This window comes from Mytilus edulis, chromosome 9 (assembly GCF_963676685.1).
Source record: "Mytilus edulis chromosome 9, xbMytEdul2.2, whole genome shotgun sequence".
In the NCBI taxonomy this organism is placed as follows: domain Eukaryota; kingdom Metazoa; phylum Mollusca; class Bivalvia; order Mytilida; family Mytilidae; genus Mytilus; species Mytilus edulis.
In genome coordinates, this window is record NC_092352.1 from 54510562 (window position 1) to 54533418 (window position 22857).

Sequence of the window (22857 nt, forward strand, 5' to 3'; positions counted from 1 at the left end):
TTGAATACTAAAAATGAAGGGAGGCAATTCACTAAATGCAAAGGGAGACAAATTACTAAAATGAAGGGAGACAATTCATTAAAAATGATTTTAAAACTCTATCCACCTCATTGTTTTTTTATAGTCATCTCTTTTTTGCAACATAACATGTTCTATTTTACAGGGAATTAATGATTAACAACATAATATCAAAACAACTTGTAAAAGTTCAACCTTGCTAAAATATATTTCTGTTTTCATTCTTACCTCACGGAAATTAGTGTTGTAATTAAAATATACTAATAAGGCTTAAATTAAAATATTGTTTCTTTGCCCTTTACCGACCGACCCTATAAATTCGTTCCGCCTGAAAATCTTTTATTTGTATTTACCAGCAAGATTTTATTTTATTTCATTTTTTCGTTCCTACCAAAAAATCTTATATTTGTATTTCCCGCTCAAAACATTTTTACCGGAATCCTCAAGTTTTATCTTAAACGTATAAGGTCCGGTCCGTTTGGTATCACCTGAGCGTTTGACATGAACACTTGCATTTAAAGTTTCAATGCATTTGTTTGAAATCGATGTTGAACGCTTCCTGAAAGCATGATATGACGTACGTTCCTCTGTACCTTTATACTTAAAGAGCAGGGTTCATTTACAAAAAAGTTCGTTTGATACAAAATCATCAACGTGTGTGTACAAACTAATTTGTAAACGGACGTTGTGTTATGTAGGGATTGCCTTTTGTGATCCGCAGATCAGGATGATTATGTTAACGATGCCGATATATTATTTATATCTGAAATGAACCAAAAGTGACAAAACCCTGTAAAGTTGAGAATATCTGGCAGTAAAATCACCAAGTTTTCCATACAGATCATTTATAAATGCGATGGAAAATACGTGACAATTGAGTTTTAAGTCTTGTAGCATTTTTATTGGAAACAACTTTTAGGCACACACGATATTTTTAACCCTCTATGGACTTTTTCTACTAGTAATGTATGACTTTCCGGACATATCTTATCAGTACAAAGTTATCTCTTACAGAAAACCTTTAGGTAAGCGTACAAGGTACGTAGTACAGAATGTGAGCGCAAGTTCAAACTCTTCAAAGTTCCAGGTATATAAACGTTGAAGATATGCGGCACCGGTCTATATTTTGATATTTGAAAACAAAATAGTAGTGCATATGAATTAGCTTCACATTCTACGTGATATTGTTTTTTCAAAACTAATAGTCCCAGAAAACTTATTTGCAAAAACAAAACAGACCAAAATGACATTCTGCAGATTTTGTATCTATAAAATAAAATATTATACCTACCTGCCTACCCATGACACATAATATACAGAGCCAAGTTATTTTAATGGGGAAACAAATAAAATATTCAACCTACCTACCTACCTACCCTGTTTCAAAACATAGCGTCGGAAAAGGGCAAACAAACAATATTTTAATTTAGGCCTAAGGCAAGGCATTAAAAATAATATTGCACTAAAAATACCCTAAAATTAAACAAATATTGCAACATAATTTAAAAGTGATGAACGAAAAACTTAAATTCATGTAAGAATAAGTCATGTTCCAGTAATGTTAGTCTCCGACAGGTGCTTATCTGGATTTTTGGTCAACAATCACTGTCCTGGCATACTGTGTAAAACATGAGTAGGAGACGTTGGGTTGCTATGGTAAGGACAAACACCATCGACATGGTTACCAGCACATTCCACAATAGGTACATGTCCACTGTCCCACATCCCTGGTCCACATAGAGAACAAAGTCCATGTAGTGTACAAGGTATCTTTGGTATCTGACGAAAGTCATGTAGCAATCCTCTTGCCTAAAATTAATAATTTGAATAAATGGATAATCCATAGAAAATAAAAATTAAGATATGTATATCAAAGGGAATAGGACATTGTAAAATGACAAATAACAGCAAAGCTTTCAAATGATTTATAGCACAAAACAATTTGATAACCATTTTAATAAATTTGTGAAAAAACATATGGAATGTTTGCCATTACAAAAAGATGAACTGTGAGCTGTTGATCACTAAAGATTATAGATACTCCTGTTGGAAGTATTTGAGTAACAGGAATTTGATAAGAAATGGATGTGAAAACATGTCACAGAGCAAGGCAAGCTCACATGAAGCTTAATTTAAACACCCTTGTTGATTATGATCGGGTAAAACACTGGACTGAATCAAATTAACAATATTTTTCAGTATTTATTTAATTTCAGTTTAAAATCCAAATTAGGTAAAACATTGATAAAATCTTAATAAATCAACTTAAATTTTATAATGTTTATAGAAAACAAAAGAAATCTGCATAAAATAAATCATGAATTTTAGACCTATAAAAGATATGAAAATTCACAAATCAAATTAATGTTTACCTTTCTAAGCACAAGATCCCCATTCATGTGCATGGCCAGACTACTGAAATGTAGAAGTATCTCATCTGATGGAAGTCCTTGGTCAATGACATCATCGCCATAGATACTCACTATGGCAACACAGATAAACAAATGGAAGTAATCTGTCTGATAATGTGACCAACAGGCCTCCCAAATTCTCAAGGCATCAACTTCAGGAAATTCTCTTTTGAAACATAATAAAATCCACCTGTTGAATAAATAACTGCAAAATAAATTCATTTTAAACTTAGCGACTTTGAGATGAAGAGCTGCAATAAAAATTTCTGTTCCTTTGGTTTTTTTTTAATTTCTTGCTGTGCATGCACTGATTTTTTGTTATGGATTGATTGATTGATTGTTGGTTGCTTAACATCCAGTGGCAAATATTTCATGCATATTCAGGACGAGAACAAGTTCACAATAAATACAATAGGTAGGTTGTTGTAATAGAGGCCATCTAGGATGATGGTCGGGGAAATTTGGACTGCCACTGGAAAATGAGGGTATATTGGATAGGGACAGAAATTTGGCCTTGCAACAGGCCACCTACGGACCCTCAAAGAGTTGTTGCAAGGGTTCCTAACATGCAAAGAGCGTGGCACTCTCTTTACACGAGGCATTGGATTTAACGTCCCCTTCTGACCAGACGTGACTGCGAACTTGATACATTCCGCACAGCCAAACGGACGCCCCTCTTCAGCAAGCGTTTTTTGGTCGGGAGAAGACCAAGTGACCATATTTTTATACCCCAGTCACCGTTGTGCTATGGATGGATACCCCATATCTTTTGTTTTTCTATCAGTAACTTATACAAGCAAACTGTATGTACAATCAATGGTAATCTGAGCATTTGGGTTTACAATCTTCGTTCTGGTTGATACAGGTAAGATATTGATAAAAGCCATATGATATTCTCCTTTTATCCATTATTTATTGAAATCACTGTACTGTGACCTAAAGTTGTTAATTTCTGTGTCATTTGGTCTCTTGTGGAGAGTTGTCTCATTGGCAATCATACCATATCTTCGTTTTTATTTGTACTGATTTGTTTTCCAAATTATACATAAATCTATTTCGTATAATGTGAAAGTGCTTTTATGGCAGTGTACTAATGTTCAATAATTTAATTTTGGATGTAACATGTCTTCTGATTGGCTGACGTTATTTTGTAATGAGCCCATAGATATAATTTAGTCATGTGACCGTGACGTCATCAACGTTTTTTCATGGTTTTCTACGGTTTAAAAAGGAATTTAGAATTAAATTATAAGAAATGACTGTAATATTTTTTCTGTCTATTCGAAATAACATAAAAAATGTGGTGCACACTGTTAAATAACTGTTATTCAAATTTTTAATGTTATTTCGAATAGACAGAAAAAATATTACAGTCATTCCTTAATAAAACTTTAAATGAATCAACCATATATTTTTATACCCAATGTATGCATATTTTCTTCTTATTTGTAATGTCCAGTGTTTGAAGTATAAGTTCATCGTTTTCTGAATTTATTCAATAGATTGATTTGTTTGTGTTGAATGCCACTTTCAGCACTTTTGTCTACATTGTGGTGGTAAGTTTTTGTAAGTGATGGAAGCCAGAGTGCCTAGTGAGAACAACTGAGGATCAGAAGTAAAACTGACAATCTAAATTAATTAACATTGGAGTCAAATGTACAATCAACGTGCAGACTTTTGAAACACAAAACCTCTGTGTTCACAAGCATAGATTTTCATGCATTTTAACAAATAAGCTGTACCTGTGACAAAACAGGAGTTCCATAGCATCTTCACCAAGTCGGTTTAAGTGGTAATAAAAATCAGATTGCATCATCCGTAACAATTCTTTCAGGTAGTTCTGAAATTCAAAGAATGCTCCATTTTTGAAGAAACTAAGAAATATCTAAATTGTATATTAATCTCGTTAAAGTTAAAGATCAAAATATTCCGAGCACATTTGGTAACAAAAAATTATCATTTATAAAAATTCATCATTAGCATGGCTAAAAAGACAATATTAACTTTCTGTAAATTCAGAAACATTTTGCAGACATTTATTATTTTGATTGTTGTTAAATGGACAGATATATGAGATTAATTATAGGAATTTCAGAAAATGGTACATCAAAATCAAGTGCAAGTTTGTATGATTGCAATATTTCAATAATCTTAAATATCTTTGGAATTTCATACAAAAAGAATTTCCAATATTTTACAATGAGCACAGTTCTTATCAATGCTGATATTTGTAACAACAAATTAATTACCTCTGCAAAGTTTTTTTTACATTAATAATTAATGTAATATCGTATAATTTTTTTATGTACTGTGGATTCATTTATGTTTGTGAGTAACAATTTTCGTGGATTGAAGAAAACATGAATTTTCATGGATATCTAATTTCGTGGTTTTGCCAAAATCTGCATACATTCCTATGGAAATTTTTTTTTGTTGTACATCAGAATTCCTGGTTACTGGGTAATCACAAAATTCCAGTAACTACAAAATCCACAAAAGTTGGTATCCAACGAATAACCAGGTGCTCCGCAGGGCGCAGCTTTATACGACCGCAGAGGTCTAACCCTGAACAGTTGGGGCAAGTATGGACAAAACATTCAAGCGTGATACAGCTCTGAATTTGGATTGTGATCAAATTTTTGACATTATATGTTTTTTTTTTACACAAAACAAATGTCAAGATTTTACAAATCAATTAAAGATTTCTTCAAACTTTTTAAATCTAAAATTAAATAGTTGACACAGCATAGGTTTCTGACACAGAATGAATGTGGTCTAATGAACTTAAAAGTTTTTTTATTGCCTTTGAGCAATTCATTATGCTGTTGAATATTAATCCTCTCAAAAAAATGTTTGAAGAAATTTTCTTTTTATTTATGAAATCTGAAATGAGAAAAATTTAAACCCCCCCCCCCTTTTTTTTTCACATCCCCGTTTCCCTTTTTCCAAAACTGATATCAATTCAAATTTCTAATGGAGTTTGCATCAATAACTACTCTTTTAAATACATCATAAGTTATTAAAATGTAAAATAAAGTGCTTGTTATCACTGAATGGTAAAGATTGGTTGGTAGTTAAAGTGAATATACATTGTTTATTGTATAAAACAATAAAAAAAACTTCATCAGCAACATTTTATATTGGCAAATTTCCAATGAAGTTATTTACATAAAGTTATTGGCAAATAAAAATAGAAAATGACATCATAGTCATGTCTGGCAAATGTCCAACATAAATTATCTAAAAACATTTTAGATAAGATAAGGAAAAAAAGCTTCATCAGCAACATTTTATATTGGCAAATTTCCAATGAAGTTATTTACATAAAGTTATTGGCAAATAAAAATAGAAAATGACATCATAGTCATGTCTGGTAAATTTCCAACATATATTATCAACTACTATTCTATACAAAGAAAGATAACTCCAATTGAAAATTAATTGCTATTGCACAATATTGTGCAATTAGATATTTCTTGCTATTGTGCAATACTGTGCAATTGAAAATTTCTTGCTATTGCACAATACTTGATATGGAATCCTGATTTGGACCAACTTGAAAACTGGGCCCATAATCAAAAATCAAAGTACATATTTAGATAAAGCATATCAAATAAGCCCAAGAATTTAATTTTTGTTAAAATCAAACTTAGTTTAATTTTGGACCCTTTGGACGTTAATGTAAACCAATTTGAAAACGGGACCAAAAATTAAGAATCTACATACACAGTTAGATTTGGCATATCAAAGAACCCCAATTATTCAATTTTTGATGAAATCAAACAAAGTTTAATTTTGGACCCCGATTTGGACCAACTTGAAAACTGGGCCAATAATAAAAAATCTAAGTACATTTTTAGATTCAGCATATCAAAGAACCCCAAGGATTCAATTTTTGTTAAAATCAAACTAAGTTTAATTTTAGACCCTTTGGACCTTAATGTAGACCAATTTGAAAACGGGACCAAAAATTAAGAATCTACATACACAGTTAGATTCGGCATATCAAAGAACCCCAATTATTCAATTTTTGATAAAATCAAACAAAGTTTAAATCTGGACCCTTTGGGCCCTTTATTCCTAAACTGTTGGGACCAAAACTCCCAAAATCAATACCAACCTTCCTTTTATGGTCATAAACCTTGTGTTTAAATTTCATAGATTTCTATTTACTTATACTAAAGTTATGGTGCGAAAACCAAAAAAAATGCTTATTTGGGTACCTTTTTGGCCCCTAATTCCTAAACTGTTGGGACCTAAACTCCCAAAATCAATACCAACCTTCCTTTTGTGGTCATAAACATTGTGTTTAAATTTCATTGATTTCTATATACTTAAACTAAAGTTATTGTGCGAAAACCAAGAATAATGCTTATTTGGGCCCTTTTTTGGCCCCTAATTCCTAAACTGTTGGAACCAAAACTCCCAAAATCAATCCCAACCTTTCTTTTGTGGTCATAAACCTTATGTCAAAATTTCATAGATTTCTATTTACTTAAACTAAAGTTATAGTGCGAAAACCAAGAAAATGCTTATTTGGGCCCTTTTTGGCCCCTAATTCCTAAAATATTAGGACTAAAACTCCCAAAATCAATCCCAACCTTCCTTTTGTGGTCATAAACCTTGTGTTAAAATTTCATAGATTTCTATTCACTTTTACTAAAGTTAGAGTGCGAAAACTAAAAGTATTCGGACGACGACGACGACGACGACGACGACGACGACGCCAACGTGATAGCAATATACGACGAAAAATTTTTCAAATTTTGCGGTCGTATAAAAAATCAATCCACAGTATCAGTTTCTAAAGTCAATGACAATCTAAATGCATACTAATTGTTTGTCCATGTCATTGTCTTTTGGTGAACTGACAAATAATGTCCTCTGCATCAATCCCACAAAGCACCAGTATGCATCAGCCTCATTCTGGATCTCTGCCAAGACTGGGGCCAAAAGGTCAGACATTCCTTGTGTGTAGCCAAGTTGTGGATTTGCAACTGCATAGTTCAATAAAATATTTCTGAAATGAAAAAAATAAACTATTTTACTCAAGCATGTCAAAAGAATGCAATTATCTCTCTTTGTATGGAAAAAAGTTTCTAAAATGTGGTGTGGGATTGCATCTGAAATAAGGATTTAATGGATTTGGAAACAACTTTGTCATCAACTATATCAATAAAGAATGTAAAAGGGGGGAATACAACAGAACACCTGACAATTTCCTGCTGTGAGATATGTGAACAAACATCTAGCACGGTCAAAGTTGTTCTAACTTTAAGCAATAGGATGAATCTATCCACTTAAGACTAAGGAATTACTATATTTTGAAATGATTTGATTTAACTATATCACTAAAGAATGTAAAAAGAGGAAATACAATAGAACATGTGACAGCTAGCAAGTTAAAAAGATAGGTTTCGCTAAACAAAAACTCACATTTAAAATTTTGATAGTATTATTGATTTTTACAGGGTTATCTCCCTTTAGTGTTAACTTATGTACAACCTTAAAATCAATTATGTTTTTTTGGTCATCTTTAAAGTCAAATGCCTTTAAAAAAAAAAAGAGGCCCCTACTTACTGTAAAACCTCTATGTTAGGATTATCTTCCCCTTTAAAATAACTATGACTCCTATCTGTACGGATTACATCCTTCTCTACGGTTGACTGAATTCTTCTCCAAAACTGTTCTTGTTCTTCATCATTCATTGATTCTCTATAAAAGAAAAGAAGTAGGTCCGGTAAGGGCCGATTTTGAAATAAAATTTCAGGTTCATCTGACGAAAGATTTGAACTGATTTAGTCATTAAAACGCTCCAATTCAAGCTTAAGTATGGAAAATCTGTCAAATATGCCAAAAAATGTAACTTTTCAGACGGTTTTTGTCAAAAATGAAAGTGGCCGCATCCGTGTTCATCCTCAATCTTTATATATGTTATGTAATATCATCAAATACAACTTTGATTTTAATAATAAGAATGAACACAAATGCGGCCACTTTCATTTAAGAGGGAAACCGTCTAAATTTTAACTAAAATGCTAAAATTGTGAAGATTTCAGTAACTTAGCATGACTTAATGATGCTAGTACCCGATATATGTGCATTGTCTTGTAAAAAAACAGCCCATATATATGTAGCAGAAGCATTCTTCTTTCCAATAAATAACTAAAAGTTTACATTTTAACAATTTTGTCAAACTGCTATATTTTGGGGCCAAAAAGGGGTCTTACTGGACCTACTCCTTTGTTGAAGATATTATTTGTTTATATTCAATAACAACCAAAGTTCAAATGTGTGAATTCTTACCAATTATTTAAGGTTGAGTAGCAGTAAATGGTGTCTTCCCGATTGTCCCACTTTTTGAAATTACAGGTAAAAAAGTAACGAAATTTTGTGGGACAATCGGGAATATGTTTGTGGGACAGTTGGGAAGTTTAAATGTGGGACAATTGGGAATTGTTTTGAGTTGTTGATTTGTGTGTCATTTGGTCTCTGGTGGAGAATTGTCTCATTGTCAATCATACCACATCTTCTTATTTTTTTATTGAAGTCTGATTCTTCTGTATATAGTTGGTTACGAGTCTTGTCGACAAAGACAAAACGGATATTGGTAAAATAATCTTTAATAGTGATTATTTAAAAGACAAAACTGGTCAAAATCTAGACAACAGCTTCGTTATCAATAAAGAACGTTGTTGGTTCAGGTGATTTTTTAACAGTCTAATTAATAGCGCAGAGAATGTTGTTAACATGTCCTCTGAAATCCCTAGTAACATTGCAAAGGCACTAATAGAAACATTTCTCCATCAATAATTTCATATATAGATGCTGGAACATATTAATTGACTGTTAGATATACTGATCCCAGATAGAGGGTAGAATGTAAATGAGTTTATAATTGCATGCATTATTTATTTATTTATTTAAAAACTTTACAAAGAAAATGTTATTAAAATTATGGTATTGACATTTTTTTTATAAATATTAAACGTAACATTGTAGATATATTTCATAAATCAGAGATATAATATTGGTTTTATATTAAAAGTGTTTTCATCTGATGACTATTTTATATACTTTTGTAAGATTAATATTTTATACCTTTATAAAATTAAAATTTTGTACTTTTATGAAATTAATATTTTGTACTTTTATAAAATTGATATTTTATACTTTTATAAAATTAATATTTTATGTGCAATAATAATTCTTGTTTATTTTGCAAAACAAACAAACAGTTACCTTGTTTATCTAAGAACATTTTACTTCATAAAATAATGTGGGACAATCAGAACTTTTTATGTGGGACAATCAGAACTCTAAAATTTTAAAAAGTGGGACAATCGGGAATAAACCTTAAAACCCAGTAAATAAGTTATTTTACAATTTTTATAAGATTTGGCAACTGTAATATGTCAAACCAGAACCAAAAGATGTACTTATTTAATAATTTTTTCTGACATATTATTAAATTCCTTTAAAATTGATGTACAATATAAAGAAAGCTCAAGAAATCAATGAAAAATTTTCATCAAATTGAGTGAAGAGAAAGAAGATTTCAAAGATAACTTTGACATAGTTTTGACAGATCTTATGTAGTTTCTATAAACTGTTCAACAATTTTTTTTTCAATTTCAAGTTCAGTTAGAGCTCAAAACTTAAAAGTTGTATGCAAAATTTTAACCAAATCTGTGACCATTTTATACTGTTCCTTGTGTGATGTTATTATTAGGTATGGTTAAATATTGATATATTACCACAAAGGCAAAACAGAAGAAAACCATGGAAAACTAATGTCCTTACTGACTTCTGACTGATGAGAAAATGAAAGCAAGCAAACCATAAATTCAACAGCAAGAAAATAAATAACTCTTCAATAAAGTTAAAAGATGGAGAAATTGCAAATTGCAATTATTTACTTAAGCTATGTATTTTAGTTTTTTGTGATTGGTGGGTTTTATTATAATTTGCATTTGTTTAATGTAAATCTTACAAAAATGGTTAATTAAGAACATAACAGTAATGCATGCTTAGTTTTCAAAAGATGTTTTTTTATTCTTACTACTAAAATTGACAGAAAAACCTTGTAAAGCTAATAAAATATTATGTTTCTTTCCAAAACACAAGTGATGTGTAGGCTGAAAAGACTCCATAATATCTATCATTACCTTAATTAGAAACACGATTATTTGAAAATGGATCAAAATGGATGAAGTATAATCTTGTTTTCCACAAAGAATTCTAAGGCCTCAAAAGGAAAGTATGTCTTTTGATGAAGAGAAAACAAAGACAAAATCACAGCTGAAGATTACATAATAAAATATTTTTGTGACCAGTTTTTGAAAATCAAAAACAAAGCAGGTGTTACATTCATCAAAACCAAATTTCAGCTTAAATTAACGATATGTTTCTTTAGGTTGTACTTCGTATAAAATGTGTAAGCTTTGCTAGTGTTTTTATCATTAAAGCCTTCAGATGTTATTTAAATCTTAAAACACAATTAAATAAACTGTTGACACAGAAATATGTCTTGGATTTTGAATTTTCGATAGTATTATGGTGTGTTAATATATGTACATGTAGTAAAATGGTGACATTAAAACCTGTAAAATGTGCAATGTTTTAAAGTCAATGAACCATGGCTGAAAGTGCAGGGCCATATAATCCACATGGAAATGTGAAATGACAATTCTTATAAAACTGCACAACCGAATACCATTGACGTATCTCAAGTGGTTCCATTTAAACTTAACACAAACTATTGAAAAGTTTTATAGTCAACGATTCATGATGAGGAGGTGGGGTCATATTATTTCCATGGAAATGAGACATTCAAATGCCCATACAACTGTATATAAAATACCATTGACTCATAAACATAAGTCTTTGTCTTAAACTGATCTAATCACAAACTTTAATTTGTATACTAAACAAATGTTTCAAGGTCAATAAACAAATGTGCCAATGCTAGTATAACTGCATACCAAATATCATTAAGATACCACTAATGGTTACCAATAAATTTCTCAGATATCATATATTCAACTGATATGTCATTTGTGCACAGAAGTAGGTTTGTGTGCAAGCATGTTCCCATATATCCCATGTTCCAATCTTGGTTAAAATTAAATCATACGCATGTATACTCTTGCTAGATTATGAATTAAATATCAAAGTTTTTTTTTCTCTATATATAGATCAAGGAAAATAATTGTATGAAAGTAAATCTCTGGATTTCAAGAAATATCAGAAAATTAATAAAAAATTCAATACCTTTGTTTTCTAATATTTTGGTATTCTATGTATCTGTCATTTCTAATGTGCTCTCGTTCATCAAAGGTTGAGTCGTAAGGATAGTAATGGAGAAGGAAAGGCCAAGCTTCATGTCGTAGACCAGGTTCTAAACCTCCAAAGAATATATGCTGAAAAATAAAAATGACAAAATATGTAAGGATTTTATGAAGAAAATTAAATCACATATTTTATAAAATTTCACAAATATGGGTGTTATACCCAATATTGGGTATCAATTTACAGTGATAAAAAAATCAAATTTTGTATTGCATCATAAAATGACATTGTCTGTCACATTTGTCCCTTTTTAAAAGACCATAGTTCTTAATGAGAACTTGATATAAAGATAATAATCTCCAAAAATACTGCATTTAAAGGCTGTTAATTTTTATCCTGATGATATTTCAGTCATGCGTCTTTAGGGAAAATGTTGTCTTTTGCCGAATGTTTAGGCCATGACAGAAAAATTTCTTAAATCCAAAGTTTATATTTATATCACTGAAAATTAATACCTATTTTGGGCAATATTAGCTATAAATGAGAATAGTACCCATTTATGAGGATTCTACCCTACCTGGACACTTGTTTAGGGTCTCATCCACAAAGTTTTTCATAACTAGTATGACATTTAAAGTATTGAAGATTAAAAAACCAAAAAGTATAAGCTATGCTTTGACAATGACACAAGAAAACTTCCATTTACAAAAACATAAATCATAAGAAATGCATACAGGCAGGTATCAAAAATCAAATTTATCTTTCTCAGAACTGAATATAAATATTTTAAGAATACGTACACTCAAACAGAACTAATGTGTCAATGCAGCAATAATTTTAAAACAATGACTGTATAATTTGTCAGGTTTTATTCCTTCAGGGTACGTCTTTAATGTAATATTCACACAAATAACGATGGATACCAATAGAATAAATTGGACATTGCTGTGTGCTGTTATCTAAGTTTGAGATAATGGTTTGTAGCACTTGTTGACTCAATCAAGCGCTAAAATCTCATTTCTTCAGGCTATTTATCTTATTCCTAGCAGACGGTACAACAAAACTTTATTGCATCAATCTTTGAAGAATTGAATTTCATGGACTGAGCGTAGATTTTCAATCGGGAAAAGCTGTAAATTAAAATCTTTTATATAAAAGCACTGCAATATGAAGTAATTGTGCTTTACTTTTTAAATTTTTTTTTACTTGTTTACTAATTTTGTGATTGTGAAATCATTGATTCTTAAAAGTGTGGATTTTATTTAGAGGTAAATATGTTTCCATGCATTGGTAAAACTAAAGGACTATTATAACTTTTAAATCAAATAACAACAAATAATATTTATTTCTATTATTATCTTTGTAAAGTTGGTTCTATAATCTACCTACATTGACCCTTTATTCCAGAAAATAGTGACATAACTGCTGATCAAACCTACTGTAATATTTCAAGTACAATTCTAAAGTGTAGCAGTAGATTTGATCTACTGTGAATTCATTAATATACCAATTTTTATTAGTACAGGGGAATCATGAATTTAAATATTCAACAACAAAAAAAATCGATATTTTCTTAAGGAATCTATGCTGCAGACTTTGCTAAAACCTCTTCATTGAATATCCACAATTATATAAGTTTTCCTCAATCCATGAAAAATTTGTACCCATGAAAATAAATGAATCCACAGTAACATTCAAATTATCTTCAATTTCAAACTTGTAGGCTGATCTTTAAAATACTGTTACCAAACTTAACTTTATTTCGTGCTAAGCCCGGGGCTTCTAACCCTTCGCAGCAATTTGATTTTGCATTTGAAAAATTTACTCTATGAAGATAAATAAGAAAAAAATGCAAGTTTTATTCGTGAAAATTTTATTAACGTTAACTTTCAACTCTCGTAAGTCGCAAAATTAAATTGGTCGCAAAAAATAAGTTAGTTTACATGTTACAGTACCCCCAACAGAAACATCCTGGCAAACAGATTTGTAAATGTACCTTTCTTAATTGATAATCTTCCTCTATTTGTCCGTCTACAATCATATGTCTCTTCCACATCTCATCGTCCACCATACTATATACCCCTTCCTCCGGGTGGCACTGGTCATCAGTTAGCTGGGGTCGTACTATCAAAAACTGCTTGTATGGCCGTGATTCTTTACTCTAGAAAATAAAAACACTCAATTTAAACTCTTTTATCATAAGAATGTCAACCATACTATCAAAAACTGCATGAAGGGGGCGGGAATTTTTTCCTCTACAAAATAAAAACACTCAATCTAAACTCTTTTATTAAAACAATTTCAACCGTACTATCAAAAACTGCTTGTATGGGCTGGATTCTTTACTCTGAAAAATTGAAAACACTTAATCTAAACTATTTTATCATAATAATGTCACTAGTATTGCCAACCAGATCACAAGGAAATACAAGAAATAATGTCACTAGTATTGCCAACCAGATCACTAGGAAATACCAGAAATAATGTCACTAGTATTGCCAACCAGATCACTAGGAAATACCAGAAATAATGTCACTAGTATTGCCAACCAGATCACTAGGAAATACCAGAAATAATGTCACTAGTATTGCCAACCAGATCACTAGGAAATACCAGAAATAATGTCACTAGTATTGCCAATCAGATCACTAGGAAATACAAGAAATAAAGTCACACAACTCTTTAATTCATTTCACACTCAGACAGCATGGAAAGGTAAAATTGAGAATGGAAATGGGGAATGTGTCAAAGAGACAACAACTCGACCAAGGGGCAGAAAACAACTGAACTGCCACCAATGGGTCTTCAACACAGCAAGACTGAGCATCAGTATCGATAACCCCACAATAAAGCAGGAATAGTCTCCAGAGTTCTGGAAGGGAGGTACAAATAGAAGAAACACACTTAAGGGTGCTATAAACAGTTTCGTATAAAAAACTAGGGGTTATTCCCCGACTAAAAATAACCCTGGAGGGAAACCCCTGTTTATTTACTCAATTGGTGAAAAAGTATCATGTTTTTTGTATTTGATTGTAAAAATTAGTTAATTAGCTTTGAATTAAAACAGGTTGAATGATTGAAATAATTTTAAAAATTATATTAACTTTACATGTTTTGAGGGGAGACAACACTGTAAACAGCCTGTTTTTTTGGCAGTGAAAATTGAAAACTTATTTGCAGCCACTGTAGCTCTTTTCGGAGCAGGAAACCGTACCCTGAAACAAGATTTTTTTGAAAGGCCAGGTAAAAACCTACAAATTTCATACAGTTTTGATTATGTAAAATGTGCATGGATCATGTCTTCATGGGTGTGCACATGACCTGGTTTCAAGTTTTTTATGTTCAAATTAGACCTTTTTCCCCCCATGTTCATTGGATGGAATATTTTTAATATATTAAAAGTACACATTATTTTTATTTCATTATAAACTAGAGAACATTCTGATTCCAGTGATATCTAGTTTTATACAAGTATCTTTATTAATCAGTCCACCACTAAGGGCAACTTATGCATGGTCCCTCAAAATGTGACGTCATAGAAAACCAGATGCTCCGCAGGGCGTAGCTTTATACGACCGCAGAGGTTGAACCCTGAACGGTTAGGGCAAGTATGGACACAACATTCAAGCTGGATTCAGCTCTAAATTTGGATTGTGATTAAATAGTTGACACAGCATAGGTTTCTGACACAGAATGAATGTGTTCTAATGAACTTAAAATTTTTTGTTTCTCTTAGAGCAATTCACTATGCTGTTGAATATTAATCCTCTCAAAAAAATGTTTGAAGAAATTTTCTTTTTTATTTATGAAATTTCAAATGAGAAAAATTGAACCCAATTTTTTTAATCACATCCCCCTTTCCCTTATTCCAAAACTAATCTCAATTAAAATTTCTAATGGAGTTTGCAACAATAACTACTCATTTAAATACATCATAAAATATTAAGATGTAAAAAAACTGCTTGTTATCACTGAATGGTAAAGATTATTTTAATTTATCAGTTGGTAGTAAAAAGTGAATATACATTGTATATTGTATATAACAAAGATTTAAGTTGATTCTGGACAAAGAAAGATAACTCCAATTAAAAAAAAATCTTGCTATTGCACAATATTTTGCAATTAGATATTTCTTGCTTACTATTCTGGACAAAGAAAGATAACTCTAATTAAAAAAAAATTTGATATTTCACAATATTGTGCAATTAGATATTTCTTGCCATTGCGCAATACTGTGCAATTGAAAAGACTTGCTATTACACAATACTTAATATAATAATTTTAGATCCTGATTTGGACCAACTTGAAAACTGGGCCCATAATAAAAAATCTAAGTACATTTTTGGATTCAGCATATCAAAGAACTTCAAGATTTCAATTTTTGTTAAAATCAGACTAAGTTTAATTTTGGACCCTTTGGACTTTAGTGTAGACCAATTTGAAAACAGGACCAAAAATGAAGAATCTACATACACAGTTAGATTTGGAATATCAAAGAACCCCATTTATTCAATTTTTGATGAAATCAAACAAAGTTTAATTTTGGACCCCGATTTGGACCAACTTGAAAACTGGGCCAATAATCAAGAATCTAAGTACATTTTTAGATTCAGCATATCAAAGAACCTAACTGATTCATTTTTTGTCAAAATCAAACTAAGTTTAATTTTGGACCCTTTGGACCTTAATGTAGACCAATTTGAAAACGGGACCAAAAGTTAAGAATCTACATACACAGTCATGACAGTTAAATTCAGCATATCAAAGAACCCCAATTATTCAATTTTGATGAAATCAAACAAAAGTTTAATTTTGGACCCTTTGGGCCCCTTAATATGTTGGGACCAAAACTCCCAAAATCAAACCCAACCTTTCTTTTATGGTCATAAACCTTGTGTTTAAATTTCATAGATTTCTATTTACTTATACTAACGTTATGGTGCGAAAACCAAGAAAAATGCTTATTTGGGTCCCTTTTTGGCCCCTAATTCCTAAACTGTTGGGACCTAAACTCCCAAAATCAATACCAACCTTCCTTTTGTAGTCATTAACATTGTGTTTAAATTTCATTGATTTCTATTTACTTAAACTAATGTTATTGTGCGAAAACCAAGAATAATGCTTATTTGGGCCCTTTTTTGGCCCCTAATTCCTAAACTGTTGAGACCAAAACTCCCAAAATCAATCCCAACCGTTCTTTTGTGGTCATAAACCTTGTGTCAAAATTTCATAGATTTCTATTAACTTAAACTAAAGTTATAGTGCGAAAACCAAGAAAATGCTTATTTGGGCCCTTTTTGGCCCCTAATTCCTAAAATGTTGGGATCAAAACTCCCAAAATCAATACCAACCTTCCTTTTGTGGTCATAAACCTTGTGTTAAAATTTCATAGATTTCCATTCACTTTTACTAAAGTTAGAGTGCGAAAACTAAAAGTATTCGGACGCCGGACGACGACGACGACGACGACGACGACGACGACGACGACGACGACGACGACGACGCAGACGCCAACGTGATAGCAATATACGACGAAAATTTTTTCAAAATTTGCGGTCGTATAAAAACTGTTGATTGCACCCTAAAGGAATTATGTCAAATGCATGAATCTAGTTAGCACTAAGATATTGTGCAAAATCGTAGATTCAAATATCTATCAAGTATGGAAGAAAGTCTTTGAGCATCTTGACCTTATGTCAAGGAAAAGAGACAATACAAGATATCCAATAACATTTAATGACACATGGGAGAAAGTTCTATTAAAACTGTCTTATGACTGACATATACTGAATCCATCGTTTGTGTTATTACTGCCCATGACCCCATACACAATGAGTTTTTTAATGACTTTTTCTCAAATATTGTAAGTAAGTTCCAGAAAAAATGTCAAAGCAACAGAACAAAACAACAGATCAATTACGGTTAAATAATTTTCTAAGATAAGTGGAAAGTTCATGTGATTTACTCATTTCAAACTAAAGAAATTCGTAATTACCTAACAATTGGTCCTAATGAAGCAATCGTTTCATACAATTTTCTGAGTAATTTCTTTCTAACAACCGTCTTCTATAAAACCAAAACACTTGACAAATTGAAAGTGACAAGCAAATTTACTTGTAGTCATGTAATTAACAAAGGAGCTTCCACTATCGTTTATACACTGACAAATTGGAAACAGCAGCAAAACATTTTTCTTTGAAAAGATAAGCAATTAACTAAGAAGTTTTGATTGTCAGTTGTTATTATCAACCCTTACCGATAAATTTCTGAGGGAAAACTAGTGTCAAAAGTGTATAAAAAGAAGCGTCATTCAAATAATCGAATTATTTTCAGTTCCGCAAATAACAAAATTTAAACTTCTTTTATGTCTTTATTAACAAATATGTATATACTGTGTATTTCATCCTATTGTATTGATTGATTGATAAGTTGATTTGCTTTTAATGCCACTTTAAGGTGGTACCCAACACTTTCACTAAAATTAATTTGGCTTGTTTAATTTTCATAAAATTTTTACAAAGTATTTACTTGACCCTTTAACAAAAATATAAAAAATTGAAAAAAATTGAACCAAGCGTTTTGTCAGAAAAATTACACTGGTTATATAGCAGTTTGACAAACACTAATTTTGATCATTGAGAAGCTTTATATTGCCTTCACAACGCAACGTAATTAAAACGTTTAGCTGATATTACAGAGTTATCTCCCTGTAGTGTTAGGTACCACCTTAAACAATATTGTGCTATTTTGTGGCAGTCAGTTGTGGAAGAAGCTGGAGTGCCCAGACTACCTGCCTTCATGGGTATAAGCATACATATATGTAGATATAGGTTGTATTGAATTATATAACAAGAATGTGTCCAAAGTACACGGATGCCCCACTCGCACTATCATTTTCTATGTTCAGTGGACCGTGAAATTTGGGTTAAACTCTAATTTGGCAGTAAAATTAGAAAGATCATATCATATAGCTAGAACATGTACTAAGTTTCAAGTTGATTGGACTTCAACTTCATCAAAAACTACCTTGACTAAAAAATTTAACCTGAACGGATGGACAGACAAACAAACAGACAGACAAACGAACGAACGGACCCACAGACCAGAAAACATAATTCCCCTCTACTTTCGTAGGTGGGGGCATAAAAATGAGTACCATTTCGCTAGAATCTTTTAGTATTTGATAGTTTTATGCTCTTACATATCATTTGGCTAAATACTTATTTGAGAATGTTTCATGTTTTTATATATTACATTGCTTTACAAAATCTAATGTTATATATCATATACAATGGATTATTGTGTGAACCTGATGGCTAATTAGTTAAGCTGATGATATATGGAAACCAAACCATAAAATGACAGTTATATCTCAATAAACCATAAAACCCTATGATCCTATATATGATTGTTACAAGTCAGCAGCTATTACTGTGAGTTTAGTCATACTTTGATATGCTGCTCATCTCCTGAGGGAGGTAAAAATGTAATTGCATGAATTCAATTTAGGGGAAAATATTTGGAAATCTCTATAACTTTGATCAGGGTTTTTTCATGCATTTTCAATATAATAACTGATTTTGGACACAAAGCATCTAGTGAATATAAGAAAACGATATTTCAGAGAAATTTCATTTGAAACTTTTTACCTTTTTTTTTTTTTTTAAATTGATTAAATTGATATAAAATTGTAAGGGCTGAACTTTTACAATTTAAGACAGTTAATATTAATAAATATTTAAGAATCTTTTGAATGGCACAATTTGATTGGACGGACGGACAAGTTGGATTCTATTTACGAAACCCTTTTATAATTAGGGATATAAAATGTGAAAATATTAGCTGCTGACAAAACAGCTACATGTATACAAATACTACTTATTTCAAAACTATTCCACTTCAAGACTAACAATAAAATAGCCTTTAAACAAAAGTGTAACCAACATGAAACACAACAGAGGGTAAAAATGGACACCAAACAAACTTGTATGCAGTCTTAATTTTAAAATTACATACAGATAATGTCAAAATTTTCTTTGGAGATTTTCTATGTGACCAAAAACTAACAAAACAGTCATAGTCACATTTGAAATTGAAGACAATTAAAGAATTTCATGATTTTGAATTAACATTTTTAAACTAATTAAGACTGCATGTTTTAACAAAACCAAAAATTATAAAAATTCAACAACCAAATAAAAGGTAAACATAGAGTAATCTCCCTTCAAACCCTTATTCTTTTAGTAGGGGATAATACAAATACTCACTCTTTTGTGCTGTAAAATTCAAAACAAATGTAAAAAAGGAAGATGAGGTATGACTGCCACAGGGAAAACTTTTCACAAAAGACAAAATGATTTTCAAACTTGTCTGAGACATTGCTTATATAAATCTATGATATATACCTTTTATAAATCTGTCAAGAATTTTCCACACATGAACGTACTTACAAGACTAGATGGACAGTTAGACAGACAAAGGGTATTTCTTTGTTCCCTACCATGCATTAATGCACAGGGGTAAAATAAATAAACTTATGTCTGACTTGTATGTAATTCTATGGAAATTGGAGATACCAAGGAAATACAAAATACAACTCAATTGTACCTATTAAACTGACTTATTCAAAAATTTTAACAGTTGTTCAGTCACCACTCACATTTATCTTCTGAAACAGCACAAAAAATTAAAAAAAAAAACCTGAACTCTACAGTAAATTTAAAGTCCATAAAAACTACCAAAATCAAATGTTAGACTTTATCAATCAACGGAACAAATGGAAGGCAACTGTTATATTTCTGATTTCCTATAATCATTGTCCAAAGAAAATGTTGGGTTTTTCCTGGTTTTAAAGTTTGCTAAACCTTTTGCTACAGCCACTTCAATGCACTGACAAGACAACAACAACAAATATGACACATTTTAATATTGAAAATGACACCAAGTCGAGATAAATTATGCCATGGATCATAGTGTCACATATCAGTAGATTCAGTACTGTATTTTGTGTACAACATAAACAAAAGACAGTATGAATAATGTTGGCCTTATTTACAGTGTAGATTCAAATTATCTGTGAATGTAGTGATTTATATATCATATACATTGTGACAAAAAAGCTTTATAATGCATTATAGAGAAATATCAGATATTGGTTGAAATAGTCCTTAATAAGTTGTGTTTGCTAATAATCTACTAAACACATCCATTATCAATATTGATGCAGTAAGGCTCTAATATTTACCGCTATATATATTACAGCAAAATAGAAATTGATGTTCTATCTTCCATCTTTTTGTAATATTTCGATGGCACCAAAATACATTTGAGCATGAATAATTCATCAAAGCGTTAATGAAACAGAATTTCCGCAACACTGCTATTAATGTCATTTGTTAAACAGGAAATGAAGGTAATCAACATAATGAAATTTATAAAAATTTACGATGTTTTCATATCATTTATAATGTGCCGATTCTATTGCAGAGAAATTGATTTTTTGTAAATATTAACCAATCTTTAGTATTGACAGCCATTAAACGTATAAATGAAATGCTTGTGAAGTGGTAGATATTAATTTGAGATTGGTTAACAATTAGCAATAACCATTCTGCTGCGTCCTCATAAAATTACTTTTTTCGTTCTCGTTATTGATATTCTACAAGAGAGAGAGATGCATTCTGGTATCAACAACAAAAACATAGTAATTTAATTGTTAACATGCATGTGGAGATTATGAGCAAACAGAATAATATTTCTATTGGGAAATTTGTTGATCGTTTTAGATTACAAAAAATAGACTGCTGTGCAATTGTAACTAAAGAATTACTTATATATTATTAAAACATGCTCAAAAACTTATAATCAATTCAATCATAAACATTTCTAATAAATGGTTCCCAATTGGAAAGTTTTCACTGAAAGGAAAAGAAATTGAAACATTTCTCTATATATAAGGCAAAGCCAAAATATGTATAAGCTTTTGCTTTCATAACAGATTTTAATAAGTTAAAAAAAAGCAAGTCCTAGGCCCACTGTCATAAAACTTGACTTGGTGCTTGAAACACAAAATCCAGTATTTTGATTGGTTGAATTATGTGTTGTGATATCATACTCCAAATGTCAATAACCAGAAAATCTCTCGTTACAATTGGCTTATTTCTGACATTTGTTTACGTTTTATGTGCAGACCAGGGGTTGAAGTCATAAAAATTTGCTCAGAATCAAATCTTATACTTTCAAATATTAGACTTTGAGCATTTGTAATGAAGGTAAATTCAGAGAAAAGCACTACATTCACACTGAACAATTTATGAAGTGTTATTTTCATTTTTTCCATGCAATACTTGGTCATGGAAGATAAATAGTGTTTTATTGGTACACAATGAATGCAAATAAATGTAGTGCCCATTTTTCAACAAATCTTTCAGAAGGGTTAAGATTCTAATTTATGACACCTACCTGCCACATGGTAATGTTCCCACCTTCCCTAAGCTTTTTATAGACTTGACAAATAATACATTAAATTTCAAAACTTTTATAAATGTTGAAAAATTTACATTCAGACTTAAGTTTTTCAAAGTAAGCAATACTTCAAAATATATCGACTAGATTAATTATAGCGATGTAGGAAACTGTAATAAGAAATTAAAGTCTATTGATTAAGTGAAACTCTATCATTTATAACTACAAAATGTATCAGTAACTATATTATCACTTGAACAAGCAAACTATAAATCATGACAGAATTTGTTGTATGAGAGATTTTTTATAGCTGATTAATATGAAGTTCTCTAGTAGATTACTGAATAAGCTGTATCTGAGTTTAGTTTGATGTGGCCATCTTAAATGCAATGAAATGTTTTTATAAAAAATGTTTTCTTTCCTGTTTGAATTTTACATTTGTCATTTATAGTTGACTATAGGGTATAGGCTTAGCTCATTGTTGAAGGCTGTACGATGACCCTATAGTTGTTATTTAACTTCTGTGTTATTTGGTCTCTTGTGGAGAGTTGTTTTATTTACGATTATACCACATCTTCTTTTTTCTATTGTATATAAATGTCATAAAATGGTTATTCCAACAAAACCAAAGTGTCAGTTCCAAATCAGAAACCAGTTGGTGTCTCCCTTCAGT

General features: G+C 30.9%; 1 protein-coding gene across 4 annotated transcripts in view; it reads right to left on the bottom strand.

Moving 5' to 3' along the window:
• Window positions 1–1613: 1613 nt before the first annotated feature.
• The window catches only part of LOC139489777 (TBC1 domain family member 16-like), a 46723-nt gene continuing 25479 nt past the window's right edge, over window positions 1614–22857 (bottom strand). For all 4 annotated transcript variants that reach the window (XM_071276595.1, XM_071276597.1, XM_071276596.1 and 1 more), the window contains 7 exons: window positions 13717–13881; window positions 11703–11851; window positions 8010–8144; window positions 7263–7449; window positions 4172–4269; window positions 2391–2619; window positions 1614–1827 (listed from right to left, as the gene is read on the bottom strand). In XM_071276595.1, the coding sequence (XP_071132696.1) occupies window positions 1621–1827; window positions 2391–2619; window positions 4172–4269; window positions 7263–7449; window positions 8010–8144; window positions 11703–11851; window positions 13717–13881 (1170 nt within the window). In that variant the 3' untranslated portion in view covers window positions 1614–1620. The remainder of the gene's footprint in view (window positions 1828–2390; window positions 2620–4171; window positions 4270–7262; window positions 7450–8009; window positions 8145–11702; window positions 11852–13716; window positions 13882–22857) is intronic.